Consider the following 16,102-nt stretch of genomic DNA (forward strand, 5'->3'; position numbering starts at 1 on the left):
CATGCTACGCAAGCACAATTCCCCAGAATAGTTACAGTGGTATCAAATATGGTGGAAAGTTTCCTTACATCATGGGGGGTAGACAAGATACTGTCATCCATATACTTACGCCTTACCTGTGGAGACGCAGAGAAGAACCCACATCTACTGCAGATGTGGAAGACAGACATCACTGATCTCTCTGACGAACAATGGGAAATAGCAGTTCAAAACTATATACCGACAGTGATCTCGGCTAGGGATAGATTTATCCAACTCAAATTCATACACAGAGCTTACTATACACCACAGAGGCTAGCGCGGATATACCCTACGCAATCAGAACAATGTACAAAATGTCAGCAGTCGGTGGGGACGTTTTATCATGTCATTTGGGAATGTCCTGTCATCCAGGAGTATTGGAAGAAAGTGGTTGAGGAAATTAATACTGTCACCAATCTTTCTGTGCCCTTGTATCCTAGGATTCTTATCTTAGGAATTACAGAATTGATAACTCATTCCACGTATAACAAATAATTATTATTTTATTTATACTTCTATGCCAGAAAAGCTCTCCTCCAACAATGGAAACTAGTGACTCCCTCCACAGTGACAAAATGGCATGCCCTGGTGGATGCGGTGCTACCCTTATACAAACTGACGTATATGGGTCGCAAGTGCCCCAAAAAATTTGACAAGGTGTGGAAATCATGGGTGACTACTAGATCACCTTCAGTTTGAGGCGGCCTACGAAGATAGCCCAATAAATAATGGTACTGCTGGGTACATGGGTTGACTGGCCAGGCCTTGAAATGTAGATAAAAACTAAGTAATGGAGATAACACTTGCTTGCCTAACTTCTCTGGGTTATACCATTATACTAGTATAAATGAGATAGGAACTACAGGGACCTATAAGTGAAGCCCTCTTCTTCCCCAAAAAGTCTTGTATGAATGCTGAGCCCTTCTGCTAATGCGCACCTAACTAACGGGCTTAATTGATTTGTCATAATCAAGTATACGCCTGAGATGACACAATAATATAACTGGGTCGAATATAGTCCCCTTTCCTCTTCCCATTCCCCCCCACCAACTATATTGTCAATTATATGAACAGTTTTATATGCCAGCACAGAGGTCAAGCAGGAATACCATGCTCCGCCTTATACTCCGGAGTAGAATTATGTAGCATCATCAACTTACATTCGTCCTATTCAACTGTGATCTATTATTATTTTTAGATAGGCTTCATTGCTATGATGTACTTATGATGTACCGTGTTTTGTTTGTTTTCTTTTGTATTATTTTTGTATTTGTTATAAATAAAAACTTTTCTGTTAAAAAAGAGGGGTTGTGCCGCTGTAATTGGAATTGGGTTATCTCATGGTGAAGAGCCCCTACGGCCATGGACAACGGAACATCTCATGAGTAACATGGGCAGGCTGTAGAGGTCTCCCGTCAAGAGCCTCAATGGCAAGTGGAGCGTCACGCAGCTGCAGCAGAATCGAGTGCTTTGATACAAAGGCAGCATCAATCAGTCGATTAGAGCCTGTATCTCGACGGACGACTCAGCCCAAGAAAGGGTAACCAAAACCAGGGGCTTATCCTTCTGGATAACTGGGAACAAAATAACGCCACCTAAGGTCTGTCCGTGACAGGACCTCAAGGTTCGGGCTTGACCCTCCTCCTAAGGGTTCTCTCATCCACAGAGAGATGCGTAAAGCCCAAGTGCATGGGTTCACCTTCACTGACCGACTCGGCACCAGAAGGCATGGGAGGTGAGGGAGGCAAGGGTGGGACTGCAAAGCTCGGAGACAAATGTAGAGGAGGCTTCCGCAAGCGCTCCTTAAAAGAGAGTCTTTCTCTGAGTCTGGAGTCATAGAGGATGGCAAACGTGATCAACTTCTCCAGCTCAGTGGGTATATCTCGGGCTGCTATCTCATCCTTGATGGTATCCAAGAGACCATGAGAATAAGCAGCCATGAGGGCCTCATTGTTCCAAGCAACCTCTGCTGCATGAGTATGGAAGTCAATGGTGTAATCGGCAACAGTTCTCGTACTCTGTTTGATGGGCATGAGGCACTTGGCAGCAGAAGCGGAGCATGCGAGAACGTCAAAAAACATTTTAAAAGAAGCCACAAACTCAGGTTAACTCAAGACAACAGGTTTTTGCATCTCGCATAGAGGGTTTACTCAGGCCAAGGCTCTCTCAGAAAGCAAAGATATCACAAAACCTTCTTTGCTTCTGTCCGTGGGAAACGCCTGGGGCAGCATATCAAAGTACATCTCAACCTGGTTGAGAAACCCTCTGCATTAGACTGGATCGCCCCCAAATCGCTGAGGAAGCGGAGCGGAACCAGACATACCTCTTATAGAGGTAATACTCAAGGTGGGTGCCTGCACAGAGACTGGAGCAGTAGCAGGGTTGGCCTGCAACATAGGTTGTATCGGGGCGGCCACAAAAATCTTTGTTCTATCACAGAGTAGGGTTTCCACCTGTCCGGTTTTTGAGTGATGTACCCAGGCTTCCCTCTGCCTGAGACCCGGACACCAGTGCCGCCAACAGGGGGTACCATGAGGCCCCCTGTAGGGGCCCCAGCACACAGGTGGACCCAGACAGCAGGGGGATTGGCGCCATTGGGGGGGTTTGAGCAATTACAGAGAAGACAAAAGAGAAGGAAGAGAGAGGCGCTAGGTGGCAGTTTTAAATAAATTAAATGTTTAAAAAACAATCCACTCATACATGTCAGAGCGGTAGGCATGTCAGTCTGTGAAGTCCGCTGTCAGCATTCTCCCGATCCACACTGCTGTGATCACTGAATCACTGGAGGAAGCCGGTATAAGGATACAGAGCGCTGTGACCAATCTGAGCGTTTTGGAGGCTTAACCACACCTCCGTCATCAGAGGCTGACAGTTCACTGGAGTTTCCCCACGGCGCTCTGTATCCTTAGTCCTCATGCACACGGACGTTTTTACAGCTGCTTTTTTGAGCTTTTTTTGCAGCTTAAAAAGGCCTGTCTATGTTAGTCTATGGCTTCATGCCCACCTAGGCGTTTTTGAGCTGCAAGTGGCATAGGCGTTTTTAAGCTGTAAAAAAAACCCAGGACCAGTGGGTTCTGAAAGACGTTTTTCAGCTGTAAAAACGCTCTAACGCTGAAAAACGCTCAAAAACGTCATTCACCAACGTTTTTTAGCGTTTTTGATCCATTGAAAAAAAAAAAAAAAAAAAAAAAAAAAAATTTTGAAAAAAAAAAAAAACGCTCAAAAACGCTAACGCGGAAAAACGCCCAAAAACGCTCAAAAACGCTAAAAAACGCTATTGCAAAAACGCTGAAAAAAGCTGAAAAAAGTTAAAAAAATTCACTGCAAAGATACTGGCGTTTTCATAACGTTTTTTTAACAGCCTGTGTGCATGAGGGCTTATACTGGCTTCCTCCAGCGATTCAGTGATAACAGCAGCGTGGATCGGGAGAATGCCGACAGCAGACTTCACAGACTGACATGCCTACCGCTCTGACATGTGTGAGTGTGGATTGTTTTTAAACATTTAATTTATTTGAAACTGCCGCCTCTCTCTCCCTTCTCTTTTGTCTCCTCTGTAATTGACCCCCCCCCCCGCCCGCTGCTCTGATCCCACTGCTGTCCGGGTCCCCCTGTGTGCTGGGGCCCCTACAGAAGGCCTTGTGGTACTCCCTGTCGGCGGCCATGGGGGTATTGGGGGGGGGGGGGGATTTGTGCTGGTAGGGGAAGATGACTTGTAATAGGAGGGGTTGGAGATAAGTGCTGGGATGGGGAAGAAGCGGGGATTGTGTTGGGACTGGGGATTTTGTGGATGGTGAAGGGGTACTTGTGTTGTGGAAGGGGGAAGTAGATTTGTTTTGGGGAGGGGGGTTGGTTTTTGCTGGTGGGGATGGAGGGTGAGAATAAAGACTAGTGCTGGATGTTTTTTGCAGGAGAGGGAGTGGGGTTTTTGATGACAGCAGGCCGAAACTAGGGGGGGGGGCCGTGGGGTCTGCCCTGGGTGACGCATCTAGGGGGGTGCCGCCAGGGGTGCTGCCCCCACCCGCACTGGGAACCGCTGCTCTAATGGTGTCACTGCCACCCGATCAAGTGTAATGGACAGGCAGCGCCCGCTACATAGTTTGCCAAATACCGGAGAATCAAATAAGAGGGCGCCTGTACAGGTGCACTAGCGCAGAATCACTCTGCTGCTCCTCCCGCCCACCAGCGCTATAGAAAGGCATTCCAGAGTGACGCTTCAGCTACTGTTTTTTTTCTAGCCAGGCGGGCGGAGTGGAGTGATTCAGCGCCAGTGTGGTCTCCCTCCTATTTGATTCCCTGGTATTTGGCAAATAAGGCAGCGGGCGCTGCCTGTCCATTACACTTGAACTGGCGGAAGTGACACCCTAGAGGAGAGCCAAACAGCCTATGTCTTTTCTGCATGAGGCATCTCATAGAAGGGGAGGCTCTGGGGGGGGTTCAGGATGTGCTGGAGTGGGGGGGGGGGGGCGGGTGCAGAGGAGGCCCTGGACTAGGAGGGGAGTACACCGGAGGCCCTGGACGGGGGGGGGGGGGTGTAGCAGAGGCTCTGGACTGGGGGATGCAGAGGCCCTGGACTTGGGGTGGGCTGTAAAGGAGGTGTCAGGAGGCGCAGGTCGCCTCCGTCCGCCGGGCTTCGGGGCGCATGCGCAGTGGGGGGGGTTGGTCACAGAGGAGGCCATTGACTAGGAAATGGCGGTTGATGTGGCAAAGACCCCTGGATAGGGGGGTACAAGGGAGATACTGGACTAGGTGAGGGGGTGCCTGGAGGTCCCAGATTAGGAGAGGGGGTGTCTGGAGCCCCTGGACTAGAGCAGCAGGTGTCTGGAGGCCCTGGACTATGAGAGGGGGATCATGGAGGCCCTCTGGACTAAGAAAGAGGGTGCCTGAAGGGCCTTCCAGCTTTAGGGAGAAATAGCCTGGATTTAATGCCTGGGCTGAGGAAGATCCTGCCTGGGTCCTGGAGGGTGACTCATTTTAGGCTGACAGTGGGCTTAAGCCCGCTCTCGACTGATGTCACAGAGACCGGGGGGGTGCTCAAAGCCAGAGACTGACAGCCACCAGCTCTCTGCTCAGGGAGCAATGAGAACTGAGTGATTGGCTGTTTGATTACTCGGTTCTCAGCCTTAGAGCCGGCGTGGGATAGATGCAGCATCTACCTATGTAAGTATGATTCATAAATAAAATTCCCATACTTCTCTTTTAATTACCCAACATTTGCTATTTCCTGCTGTCTGGCCCACATGACAAATAGGCCTCACATATGCGTCCATGCCCAGATGCCCCGTGTGATGGCTGTGTAATGCGCGGGGATGCATGGTGTTCTGTGCATGGACATATATATTGTCATATGTCAAAATTTGACATGCAGACATCCAAACGCATAGTGTTAGCATTTGGATCTGTGTACCCACTTCTAAAGGTGAAGCTCTCTGGTGGATGCAGACGCAGCAAAAAGTGTCTCAGCACTGAATGAGCCCTTAGGGGAATTTATCAAAACTAGAGCAGAAAGAATCTGGAGCAGCTGTGCATGACAGCCAATCAGCTCATAGCTTTAATTTTTAAAGCTAAACAAGCTGAAGATAGGAGCTGGTTGGTTGCCATGCACAGCTGTTCCAGATTCTGGCTGCACCAGTTTTATAATACTTACCTGAGCCCCCTCTCGATCCAGCGATGTCCATGAGAGCCTTGGCTGTCCAGGGACTCGCACTCCTGATTGGCTTTTGGCAGCAGTTGGAGCCATTGGCTCCCTTTTAAGGTTAGCTGTGTGTAGTAAAGCACATGCAATAGAACGGTTTTATTAAAATGAGTATACTGAGGTTTGTACTGTCTGCTACATACTCGCTTCTGGCAGTAATTAAAGCAAATTACCCTTTAAGCCCCTCCCACTCTTGATGTAATCTGCCCACACTCACAGTTTGGCTGTGGCGCCACTATATTGCCACATACCATTTTTCTTGGGGGGTTGCAAAAAAAATGACCAGCCCAAGAAAGGTGCCAGACGTGCTAGCTACACCACTGGATGAAAGGGTAACATGGGGAGGAGTATTGCTTGCGAGGGGAATTTTGTACTCTTCTTAGCACTACACTGTGAGTTACACACCCCTGACTCCTGCACTTTTTTTGTTTTGTACTTGTAGCAAGGTCCCAGACCTCCAAAGGCATAATGGTGACCTCCAGAGTTAGGGAGAGCTGACATCCGTCTTTGTAGAGTGGGTTACAAGGCATGGTGGGTGTAAGGTGAGGTGGATGAATGGGCGCCAGACACTTTTTGAATGCAAAAGAGATTTATTGTCACTTAACAGAACTGTGGGAGAGAGGGTTAGGGCCAGGACACTATTAAGTAGATGCAACGTTAATTGGCAGAATCCGAAACTTCTATAGGTAGACAGCTAAACAGTGGAAGGCCTCAAGCCGGATACCACTTCTGTATAGGTAAGACCGCTGTCTCCTATGGCAACAAATCTTGTAACAGTCACTAACGGTAGTTGTACTTAAGAACTATTCTGTGTTGTCAATAGTTATCTTACACTACTAGACTTCCAGATCCAATCGCCACTGAATCTCCTTAGCTCTTCCACAGCTAGCATGCTGTATACTCCTCAAGTGTCAGCCCTGAGGTTCTGCTGGGTCCCTGACTTGGCACTTGATGCTCTTCAAGCGTCACTCCCGCTGTCCTGACGGGTCCCTGGCTTGGCACCTGCTGAATCTTTCCCCCTTCTTCACCGTCCCCGGCTGGTGAGAAGACTGCTTGGGTACTGTCCTCAGCAAACACACTGTATCTCCAGTAACAATGTGGAAGGTCCCTTAGTGGCGACAGCTTCCCCTCTACCTCCGACCACAACTAGTTCCCCGTCCGGCTGAACCTTCATAACTCAGTTGGACTCCAATCCTGCAGTCCCAACCCTGCGCTGCTTCTCTTGCTCCTGAATAGGCCTCCGGCAGCCTAGCAGTCAGGTATTCCCAGGATAGGCCTCTAGCTTGGCCTAGCAAACCGGGGCAACATAACACACGTCCACCCAGACAGCCGTCCAGGTGGCACAGAACCCCGATCATCTGACTCCACCCAAATAAATAGGCTCTCCCAGCAGGCCAAGGGACTAAAGAAACCCCTGCCAATTGGCTGAGACACCCCACCAATCCATAGTTTGACTAGGTGTTAAAGCCCAGCTTTTTACTGCCGCACATATGGGTTTCTTGGGTATAAAGTGGTTAAAGGGGGGTGATGGGGTAAAAAGCATAGCTCAGCTGCATGTTTTTTCTGCCCTTGTTCACCCCTCCCCCCCCAAACCGCAATGTAAAGTAGCATTGCACTGTTCATATGATAATCAGAATTCTGATAATCACATAGCACAGTAGGTGCTGTATGGCTGTCAGTGTCACATGGTTTGTAGTGTGCTGACTTTGTTATGGTTGTACTGTGTTACAGTCTGTACCACACACACAGTACAACCATAAGTTAAAGAAAAGTCAGCACCCAAGATGCCATTTGACACTGATAGCCATACACCACCTACTGTGATGTGTGGCTATTGTAATTCTGATTATTATAAGTGAAGATTCTGTGGAGAGATATTTGTGTCACTCACAGTGCAGCCATGACACCCGCCACTGGGATTAGACTTTCTGCTCCCTGTCAGCCGTCTCACATCAATCTCGGCACCTGGCTGAGGGAGCAGAGCATATTTACAGAGATCACTCCTCCAGGAGAGGCAGTGGGCATCCTACAATTGAGCAGAGCAACCTGCAGCACTGCATTGTGTTCCTCCGCCCGAAAAAGTCCCTCCTCTGCTCTCACCTCCTGGGCCCCTCTGTAGACCTGATGGGGCCCAGGAAAATGTAATTATACACCCCCCTAAGTAGGAAGGGAGGTGTAGTTTAGTAAGCAACATTTTTTTAATTGGCAGAACTGAACTATAAAGCTGCCGGGCCCCTGTGCCAAGCTGATCGGGCCCGGGCCCGGTACAACAGGGCCAGTTGTACTGCCCTATCAGCGGCCCTGCTTGTCAATCTAATGCCACCAGCAAGCGCCACCTAGTGACAGAAGAGAAAAGGTACAGCAAACCAGAGTTAGAGAAGAATCAGTGGATCTTCTAACAATCAGCCAGGATGATTAATTAATACTATTCCTTTATATTGGCTTTTGAAACTTACAAATGCAGCAATTTAGAATGTGGGTGAAAGGTTTAGCACTAAGAAACACGTTTTGAAAGATAAATAGTGCATTTTATATACAACTATAAAGATCAGAACAAAATGAGGGCCAAATGAGGAGGAAAGAGGGACTTTGTTCCAAATCAGGGACAGTCCCTCGAAATCAGGGACAGTTGGGAGCTATGCACACTCCTGTCCCCTGCATTCTGTGCATAAGACTCACAGGCTCTATTCACACCTACACATTCCGGATTGCAGAGGGAATTGCCGCGATTCTGCCCATGATTCTGGAATCGGAGCAAATCGCAGGACGTGCTCACGATCCCTTTACTTTAAATGGCACCCCAATCGCGGAGCAAAACTTCCTTTGGGTAACAGGCATCCTACGATTCAGTTTGTGTGATTTTGCCACGATTTTTTGAGGCGACAATCGGGGCAAAATCATGCCGCGGTTGCTGTGCCATGCCATGCGCTGCTAAAGTGTTTGGGTTTTGCTTGAAGAAAGGTGGCTACCCTTTTTACAGTCTCACTTCTACAGTATATATATATATATATATATATATATATATATATATATATATATATATATATATATAAAATATAAAAAATGTTACAGAATGGGAGAGCAGCAGGTGACTCTCCAGCGTACAGATGTGACATCAGAAGCTGGTAACCCCTCCATGTACTGGGTGATTCTCCTTTATCTTATAATCACGATCACAGGAACAAAGTTTTAGAAAGGGGCGGGTTAACAAACTTCTGTAAGTTCTGTGGGAGGGGCTGGAGGAAGAGGTCTGGTCCAATGAGAAGGGGGGCGTGGCCGTGTAGAGTAGTGCAGCCTGGGGGGTGGAGTGTGAGTGTCAGTGTGATCTGGAGCTGATCGGTAGACATGGCCGGACAGCCGATCTTCCTGGGGGCGGATGTAGTGGAGAAGTACCTGGACTACCCGACTCTGATCCCTCTGCTGGAGAAGGCGCTCATCAATTTCTCTAGCGGCCCCGGAGGAGGGGTGGTGCAGCCAATCAGGAGCATTGTGCCAGTAGCCAAGCACAGCGGGTAAGTGGAGTATAGAGAGAGGGAGGACAGGAGTTGGACATATGGGTACAATGCTAGACACGTCCTTCACATAGGTGTGTACATCTACTCATCACCAATCAATGACACAAGTAGTCTCCAATCAGTAATAAGACCAAAAACATATTCTATTGCAGCTTAGCAGTTCTTAGGTGGGGTAGCTGTCGTTCGTTCTTTTTTATGGTGGCTTCAGTCCTATTATCTGATCGACATGCGATGTAATCAAAATGATCGAATAGTCATGACTTCCCTTCTGACCGATTTAACACTCAAATTACATCAGATTTGTTCAAGGTGACAGACCAGGGTGGGAAAATACTGATCGGTTTGCATCATTTAGCCACACTGAGATACTTTATTCATGAATACGATCGTATTTTCCTTGATTAGATTACATGATGGAAACCGAGATGTGATCAATAACTTGTAATCATCATAAGTTCCAGTTATATCTTTAACTACTTACCTACAGGGCACTTTCACCCCCTTCCTGCCCAGGCCAATTTTCAGCGCTGTCACACTTTGAAAGACAATTGCGCGGTCATGCTACACTGTAACCATGTGAAATGTTTATCATTTTCTTCACACAAATGGAGCTTTCTTTCGATGGTGTTTATTCGCTGCTGGGGTTTTATATTTGTTATTTATTTATTTTTTCCTTAGTTTCTGTCCGTAAATAAGTAATTTTATCTCCTTCACTAATGGGCACTGATGGGTGGCATTGATGGGCTGCACTGATGGCCAGCACTCATTGGTGGAGCTGTATTGTAATCGGGGCACTGATGATCAGTGCTCTGATTACATGTCTGGATGTCCCCTGCAAGGAGATGCCGCTGATTGGCTCTCCTCGCCACACACTCTGTCAGTGTGAGGCAATGAGAGCCAATTACCAGCATCTCCGTGTTTACGCGTGACCAGCTGTGATTGGACATGGATGATCACATGGTTAAAGAGCCGTGTCTCTTTACAGAGATCAGGGTCGCGCTGTGTCCTAGTTACATGACATGGCCATGATCGCCACCCGCCCGCGAGAGCAGCCGTTCTGGGACAAGGTTATATGACGTCATCCCAGAACAAGAGCGGCATTGCCCCTCCGTCATTTGACGGTGGACGGGCGGCAATTGGTTAACGATCAATCAAAATCCACTTCTCGACGTGTGGCATATTGATCAAAATTGTAGTATACTATAGAGAGCGATTCTTCCTATCTAAAAAGCTTGATTGGAAAAGAAATGTATCATTTGTTAAAGCAGAGTTCCACCCAAAAGTGGAGCTCTGCTTGTTGACACCTTTCGGGGGGAGGGGTGGATACCTGTCAAAGCCATGTATCCGCTCCCACTTCCATGTAAGATCTCTGCATCGTTGTTAAAGCCGATCTTCAGGCTGCTCTGGTCACATTATCCCCTTTGTTCGCTAGTGCTGGCTGCAGGGGAGATGAGAGAACAGTCGCTAGTAAAGCCTGGAGTGGTGACGCTACCAATGATGGCCCATCAATTGTCGGCGCTCCATCCTCTCCCCTGCAGCCACACTGGCTGACACAGGAATTCCACATAAATAGAAAACTGTAATCTGGCAGCTCTTTAATGCAGAATGTTATGTCTCTTTTTGCAGTAAGAAATACTTGCCTGTTTGCAGTCTTCTGTTGAATGTGTGGCAGAGTGACAGACTTTTTTGCACATACGTGGGATGATGTCATTCACCTACTGGGCAATCTAAAGCCCAAATTCCAGTACTCTGAAGTAGGGAGAAAATGTCAGTGGCCGGCAAAAAACGTAACTTCCATATCACTGGAATGAGGAGGTACGTATCTGGGAGTTTAGTACCACTTTAACCACTTGCTGCCCGCCTACCGTCATATGACGGCGGGACGGTGCAGCTATTATCCTGGGCCGCCGTCATATGACGTGACGGCCTTCCAGGCCCACCAGGGGGCGCGCGCGCCCGTGTCACTCGGGTCTCGGTGCGCGTGCCCGGCGGCCACGATTGCCCGGTAACTGAGCAGGACCGTGGATCTGTGTGTCTGTAAACACACAGATCCACGTCCTGTCAGGTGGGAGGAAACCGATCGGTCACCTCCACTTGTGAGTCCCCTCCCCCCACAGTTAGAATCACTCCTTAGGAACCTAATTAACCCCTACAGCGCCCCCTCCTGGTTAACCCCTTCACTGCCAGTCATATTTATACAGTAATCAATGCATTTTTATAGCACAGATTGCTGTATAAATGTGAATGGTCCCAAAAATGTGTCAAAAGTGTCCGATTTTTCCGCCGCAATATCGCAGTTACAATAAAAATCGCAGATCGCCGCCATTACTAGTAAAAAAATAAATAAAAATGCTATAAATCTATCCCCTTATTTTGTAGACGCTATAACTTTTGCGCAAACCAATAAATATACGCTTATTGCGATGTTTTTTACTAAAAATATGTAGAAGAATACGTATCGGCCTAGATGGAGGAAAAAATGTTTTTTTTTTTTAAATTTTGGATATTTATTATAGCAAAAAGCAAAAAATATTGTGTTTTTTTTTTTTTTTTTTTTTTCAAACTTGTCACTCTTGTTTTGTTTATAGCACAAGAAATAAAAACCGCAGGGGAGATCAAATACCACCAAAAGAAAGCTCTATAAGTGGGGAAAAAAATGAAAAAAATTTCATTTGGGTACAGTGTTGCATGACCGCGCAATCGTTATTCAAAGTGCGACAGCACTGAAAGCTGAAACGTGGCTTGGGCAGGAAGGGGGTGAAAATGCCCTGTATGGAAGTGGTAACAGACCAAGCTGTCCAGAAAAAGTGGCAGTTAGGGTGGTTTCACACTGCAGTGCTGCAGGTTTGGGTGCAGCGCATTTTACCTGTGGTTTCCCATAGACTTCTAGTTGGGCGTTTTTTGGTGCATTTTCTGAAAGCGCAACAAAGATGCTGTATGCAAGACTTTTGGTGCGCTTTCAGAAAACACAACAGAAATGCGCCATCTAATAGAAGTCCTTTTGGAAATCGCAGGTACACTGCATCTGTGCTAGGATTTGACTGTGTGAAACTGCCCTTAGAGAGAATTACATCCCCTTTTTACACGGAATCCGCTTACTCAGCAGGGGATCCCTCTGCTGATCCCTGCTGAGCAGGCAGATGACAGGTACATGTCCGCTCTCTTCTATGGGGCAATTGATTGACATTAGATTGCCTGTCCATTTCCATCTGATGCCATCTGATCCGAAGGATGGGGTATAGGACCATCATACGTTTTTGGTGAATTGGATTAGATGGCGGCGGGTGCCATCTTGACAGGCGGAAAGCCACAGTGAAAGATATACTTTAACCTCTTCCCGCCGCTGCCTGGGCCTTTAACCACTTGCCGCTTGCCATATAGCAGAATGACGGCGGCAAAACTGGTTTCAATATCCTGACTGGACGTCATATGACGTCCGCAGGATATTGAGCCGCTGCGCGCCCCCGGGGGCGCGCATCGCGGCGATCGTTGTTGCGGGGTGTCAGTCTAGCACCCAGCAACACTGATCTAGGTAAAGAGTCTCTGACGGAGACTCTTTACCACGTGATCAGCCGTGTCCAATCACGGCTGATCACGATGTAAATGGGAAGAGCCGGTGATCGTCTTTTCCTCACTTGCGTCTGATAGACGCGAGTAGAGGAGAGCCGATCGGCTGCTCTCCTGACGGGGGGGTCTGTGCTGATTGTTTATCAGCACAGCCCCCCCTCGGATCCTGCCCAGGACCACCAGGGAAGCCGCCCAGGACCACCAGGGAAACCAGCCACACTGGACCACCAGGTATGCCCCCTAGACCCCCGGGGAAATACTGATCTGTGCAAAGGCAGCTGCCAATCAGTGCCCACTCCAATGCCTACCACTGCCAGTGCCACCTATCAGTGCCACCTATCAGTGCTCAGCAGTGCCCCATATCAGTGCCCATCAGTGCCACCCATAAGAACCCATCTGTGCAGCCTTTCAGTGTCACCTAACAGTGCCCATCAGTGCCGCATATCAGTGCCCATCGTCAGTGCCCGCTCATTGGTGCCACCTCATCGCTGCCGCCTTATCAGTGCCCGTCAGTGCCGCCTTATCAGTGAAAGAGAAAACTTATTTACAAAATTTTTAAACAAAAGCAAAACTTTTTTATTTTTTTCAAAATTTTTGGTCTTTTTTTATCTGTTTCGCAAAAAATAAAAACAAAATGATAAAAATTTAGTTTGGGTACAGTGTTGTATGACATTGCAATTGTCATTCAAACTGCGACAGCGCTGAAAGCTGAAAATTGGTCTGGGCAGGAAGGTGTCTTTTGTATTGAAGTGGTTAAGAATGTCTAAATGCTGGGAGGGCGGGATTTCAGGTCATGTGATTCCTCATAGGAAGGAGTTAAATAGTAGGTGAGGCTGAAAAAAAAGGACACAAGTCCATCAAGTCCAACCTCTGTGTGTAATTATGTCAGTATTACATTGTATATCCCTGTATGTTGCGGTCGTTCAGGTGCTTATCTAATAGTTTTTTTAAACTATCGATGCTCCCCACTGATGGGCTTAAACCTCTTTTCTTCTAATTTTATTGAGTGGCCATGTGTCTTGTTAAACTCCCTTCCGCAAGAAAGTTTTATCCCTATTGTGGGGTCACCAGTACGGTATTTTATAAATTTAAAGAGGAGTTCCACCCAGGGGGGCCGTCAAAAAATTAAAAGTCAGCAGCTACAAATACTGCAGCTGCTGACTTTTAATTGGACACTTACCTGTCCCTGGGTCCAGCGATGCAGGGGATCGAAGCCCCGCTCGTCCCCCCCCCCCCCCCCCCCCTCCGCTCATCGGCGCCGGCATTTCAACTGTGGGCGCCGAGCTGTGGCTTCACAGCCTGGCACCCACTGCGCATGCGCGAGCGGCGCCGCGCGCCGTGATTGGCCGCTCAATCACCTGGGACCTGTAATGGGTCCCAGATGATTGACAGGAGGGAGGGAGCAGAGCGGAGCCCTTCCTGTGCCAAGGGGGAAGTGATGTCACCAGCCCAGGCAAAGGAAGAGGCAGACTATGAAGGACCACCTAGCAACAGGCATTTAGAGGTAAGTGAAAAAAAAAAAATATCCAAATTTTTTTTTTTTTTTGTTTTTTGTTTTTTTTTTTAGAATTTTTTTTTTTTTAGGTATTTTTGTTTTTTTGGGTGGAACCCCACTTTAAATCATATCCCCTCTTAAGCGTCTCTTCTCCAGAGAGAATATGTTCAATGCTCACAACCTTTCCTCATAACTAATATCCTCCAGACCCTTTATTAGCTTAGTTGCCCTTCTGTGTACTCGCTTCATTTCCAGTACATCCTTTCTGAGGACTGGTGCCCAGAACTGGACAGCATACTCTAGGTGCGGCCGGACCAGAGTCTTGTAGAGCGGGAGAATTATCGTTTTATCTCTGGAGTTGATCCCCTCTTTAGTGCATGCCAATATTCTGTTTGCTTTGTTAGCAGCAGCTTGGCATTACATACCATTGCTGAGCCTATCAACTACTAGGACCCCCAGGTCCTTTTCCATCCTAGATTCCCTCAGAGGTTCTCCCCCCAGTGTATAGATTGCATTCATATTTTTGCCACCCAAATGCATTATTTTACATTTTTCTACATTAAACCTCATTTGCCATGTAGTTGCCCACCCCATTCATTTGTAAACCCTCATGTTTTTTTCAACTTAATGCATTCTACGCACTAAGGTGAAAAACCTTTTGTGCTGCAGCACCCCCCCAGAACCCCCTTTTTCTCAAGTAATTTTCCAGGACGGCACCCTGAGAGATGACTGGTCCCACCTGACAGGAAACACAATCAAGATAGAGGTTAAAAACCCCGCCCCTCCCTGTGCTCCTCAGTTTTAAATTGTGTTTCCCCCACAGCTAAACAGTTTGTTTCTTTCATTTCTTATAGACCTAAGGCTGAGGGCTGGAAGTCTCCCCCTGGGAGCCAGGCCAAAGGCTTGGGAAGCCTCTGGGTCTGGTAGGGCTTGCCCTTCCTGGGGGGGGGGGTTTCCCTATTTCTCAGGGGGGCGGAAGAAGATCCCCCATGAGAACTGAAGGACCCTGGGAGCAGTGGAGGTTCCCAGAACTTTATGGACCACATTTCCTGCTCCCCTTCCTTACCTGACTAGGAGTCAGCTTCCTTGGTCCCCTGGTGAGTTCCCCTTCTGGTCCCGGTGGGGTGCTGGCTATCGGTGCCCCTGGGCCTCTCAGGAGGTGATAGCAGGAGGAGTAGACGCAGTGAAGGTCCGTGTGCTTTCCCCTCCGCCCCCGGCACATCCTCTCTATAGAGGCTGGTGCCGGCTCGGCGGCGTGTTTCTTTTGGCATAATTTTGCGGAGGATTTCTTCCTCCTGGGCGCCGGAAGTGAGGTCAGCACGCGTGCCGCTAGAGCGTTGCACTTCCGGTTCCGGGACCACTAGAAAATGGCGGCACAGCGTCTGGAGGGTGCTGCAGGGGGAGCCCACAGTGTGGGAAAGACCCAGAGAATCTGGATTGTGAGGACAAGCAGCTTGGCCGGGACCAGGTGTCCACGGATCTCTCACCAGCCCCAACCATGGAGTGAGAGGAGGCTACAACAGCAGCCGTTCAGGAGGCCACAGGGGGGGTTAGTCTACCTGGCTGGCGGGGGTAATGGAAGTGGGTAGGTCCCCTAATCCATACCATCGCAGGAAATCACAGTTAGGGTCTTTTTTGTTTTGGCTAAATTGGGCTTTTTTTCTTACAGAAAAGGAAACTGTTGCCCAGAGTCTTGCCAGTAGACCTAGGTCCAAAACTCCTTCCCGGTTTAAGAGGTGTGATTATTGCAATGATAAATTGGCTCCAGAACACACAAAACCGTTTTCCTACAAGTTAATATACAAGTTG

General features: G+C 48.1%; 1 protein-coding gene across 2 annotated transcripts in view; it reads left to right on the forward strand.

Annotated features, from left to right (window-relative positions):
• The first annotated feature begins 8,979 nt into the window (after positions 1 to 8,979).
• Positions 8,980 to 16,102, forward strand: part of CRYM (crystallin mu) — a 192,229-nt gene continuing 185,106 nt past the window's right edge. Inside the window, exon 1 of one of the 2 annotated variants that reach the window (XM_073591049.1) lies at positions 8,980 to 9,228. In XM_073591049.1, the coding sequence (XP_073447150.1) occupies positions 9,062 to 9,228 (167 nt within the window). In that variant the 5' untranslated portion in view covers positions 8,980 to 9,061. The remainder of the gene's footprint in view (positions 9,229 to 16,102) is intronic. The other variant, XM_073591048.1, reaches the window with a different exon arrangement.

The sequence above is a fragment of the Aquarana catesbeiana genome, linkage group LG06, assembly GCF_042186555.1.
Source record: "Aquarana catesbeiana isolate 2022-GZ linkage group LG06, ASM4218655v1, whole genome shotgun sequence".
Lineage (NCBI taxonomy): Eukaryota > Metazoa > Chordata > Amphibia > Anura > Ranidae > Aquarana > Aquarana catesbeiana.